The sequence below is a fragment of the Octodon degus genome, unplaced genomic scaffold (genome assembly GCF_000260255.1).
Source record: "Octodon degus isolate 3935 unplaced genomic scaffold, OctDeg1.0 scaffold00056, whole genome shotgun sequence".
Lineage (NCBI taxonomy): Eukaryota > Metazoa > Chordata > Mammalia > Rodentia > Octodontidae > Octodon > Octodon degus.
The window spans coordinates 8,396,787-8,398,822 of NW_004524632.1; the positions used below are offsets into that span (position 1 = coordinate 8,396,787).

The 2,036-nt window shown below is 49.9% G+C and overlaps 1 protein-coding gene across 1 annotated transcript in view; it reads right to left on the reverse strand.

Moving 5' to 3' along the window:
• Positions 1 to 1,139: 1,139 nt before the first annotated feature.
• The window catches only part of Fbxo47 (F-box protein 47), a 25,961-nt gene continuing 25,064 nt past the window's right edge, over positions 1,140 to 2,036 (reverse strand). The window contains exon 8 of the mRNA XM_004633875.1: positions 1,140 to 1,322. Within this exon, the coding sequence (XP_004633932.1) occupies positions 1,140 to 1,322 (183 nt within the window). The remainder of the gene's footprint in view (positions 1,323 to 2,036) is intronic.

Consider the following 2,036-nt stretch of genomic DNA (forward strand, 5'->3'; position numbering starts at 1 on the left):
CCTAAGCAGGCACTTTAGTCCCCTGAGCTAGCTCGCTGGCCCTCGGCAAGCTTTTGTAGCACCTTATTAGTACTCTTTCCAATATTTATTTTTTATTTTGTGTTTTTGAGACAGGGTCTCACTATGACATTCAGGCTGGCTTTGAACTTGTAGTGGTCCTCCTGAGTGCGCCACCATGCCCCGCTACTTCACAATATCTACTGACGGAAATATCTGTACTCAGCTGGGCATGGTGGCGTGCACCTGTCATCCCAGTACTTGGGAGGCTGAGGCAGGGGGACCTCCATGAGCTTGTGGCCAGCCTGGGCTACGTGGTGAGTTTGAGGCCATCCTGAACTATAAAGTGGAAAAAAAAAATCCTACTCAACTTCTTTTGGGGCTTGCGGGTTAGCTCAGCTGTTTAAGCGCCTACTACTCTGGCAAACCCAGTCAGGCGCAGGGACCATGGTTCGATCCCCAGACCTGCTCTTAAGGCAGTTTGAGACAGCTAAAATAAAAAAATAAATAAATTTTTAAAAAAATCCTACTGAACTATAAAGTGAGATCTGCCTGCCCCAAAAAGCAAGATTCCATCTCAAACAAATAAAATAATAGGGATGATCACTGTATAATAATAGTAATAATAAAGAGAAGTACAACAACACGTTATTGAGCTTGCCTTTCGGTAAAGTAAAATGCAGCCTACCGCACGCCCTAAGCGGGCTGGGAACCGAGAGACCAGGGAAGGCAGTGCCGGAAGCTGCTAGTGGAGATCTAGCTTCTGAGTCGGAAAAAGGCAGGCTGAGGTGGGGACGTCACCGGTGCTAGTGTGCTCGCCTGGCCCTGGGTGTGATGCCTGCTACTCTAAAGGAAAAACAAGAAAATGGGCGAGGCTAGCGTCCCTTACGCGTGATGGCTGCTCTGGAGACTGGGAAGCTGCTCGGTTCAGGGTGAGCCGGGCACGTGCCCTTCCCGGTGGCGTGTGGCAGTCACATCCCAGCGACAGCACTGAGGGCCGCGAGACCTGCACTTGCTCCCTGACCGCCTTCATTCCTTGTGACAGACGCAGTCAGCAAAAGTGGGTCAGCGAACTGGAGAGCGCAACATCGGTCCCCAACGTGTGTCCTTGAACATTAAAAAGGACTCCATCGGCTTCCTTCTCAGCGGTAGCAAGATGCAGCGCTCGTCTCCTGCATCCGAAGAACTCGGGACACGGCGCAGGCCGGCGACAGGCTCTTGGCCTGTGTGCACAGAGCCCTGCGTTCAGTCCCCACGGCCACAAACACCCAGAGATTCAAAACGCGTATCAAGCAGGGCTGGTTGTGCACAGGGCCCTGGGTTCCCTACTCAGCAATGAAGAAGAAATTCAGGGCAAAGGCGTTTAATTAAGCCAGTGGACACGGTAGCACACACTGTACTCCCAGCACGCAGGAGGCTGAGGCAGGAGGATCGCTGTGAGTTCAAGGCCAGCCCCGGCTACATAGTGAGCTTAAGGCCAGCTTGGACTCCATGGCAAGTCCCTGTCTCAAACAACAACAAAAGTAAATTAATCCATGTTTCTTCCATGAATCTACTGAAAATAACAGTTGTAGTGACTTGGCAAATTTAAGGAAATCTAATGCCAATTTTTTTTCTCTAAAAAGATGAAACTCTCTATACAGTTAGTAAAATCTTTAAAACAGTCCATATATTAACAGCTTAACTTTATTTTTCCTTTCCCTCCAAAACAGAACTGTGATAGCCAGTGCTTTCACAAATACATCGCATGGGCTTTTCAAGGCCGCCAAGCGAAAAGAGGGGGGCGCCAGAGGAAAGAAAGGGCGCTGAGAGCGCCACCCCGCCCCCAGTCCTAGATGAACCCTTCAACTGAGAAGAAAATGAAACCGAGATAAAAGTCAGAACTCTGCTTTTGCATAAATCTGCAATTGATAAACCATGGAGAAAAATATTCTTCCCACCAGCAGATAACAGCTGCACAAAGGGCAGGCAGGAAATTCCGGTCTTGCGAGGCTGAAGCGCGCCCTGGCTAAGGCTGCGTCCTCCAGCTTCCTGCCTCT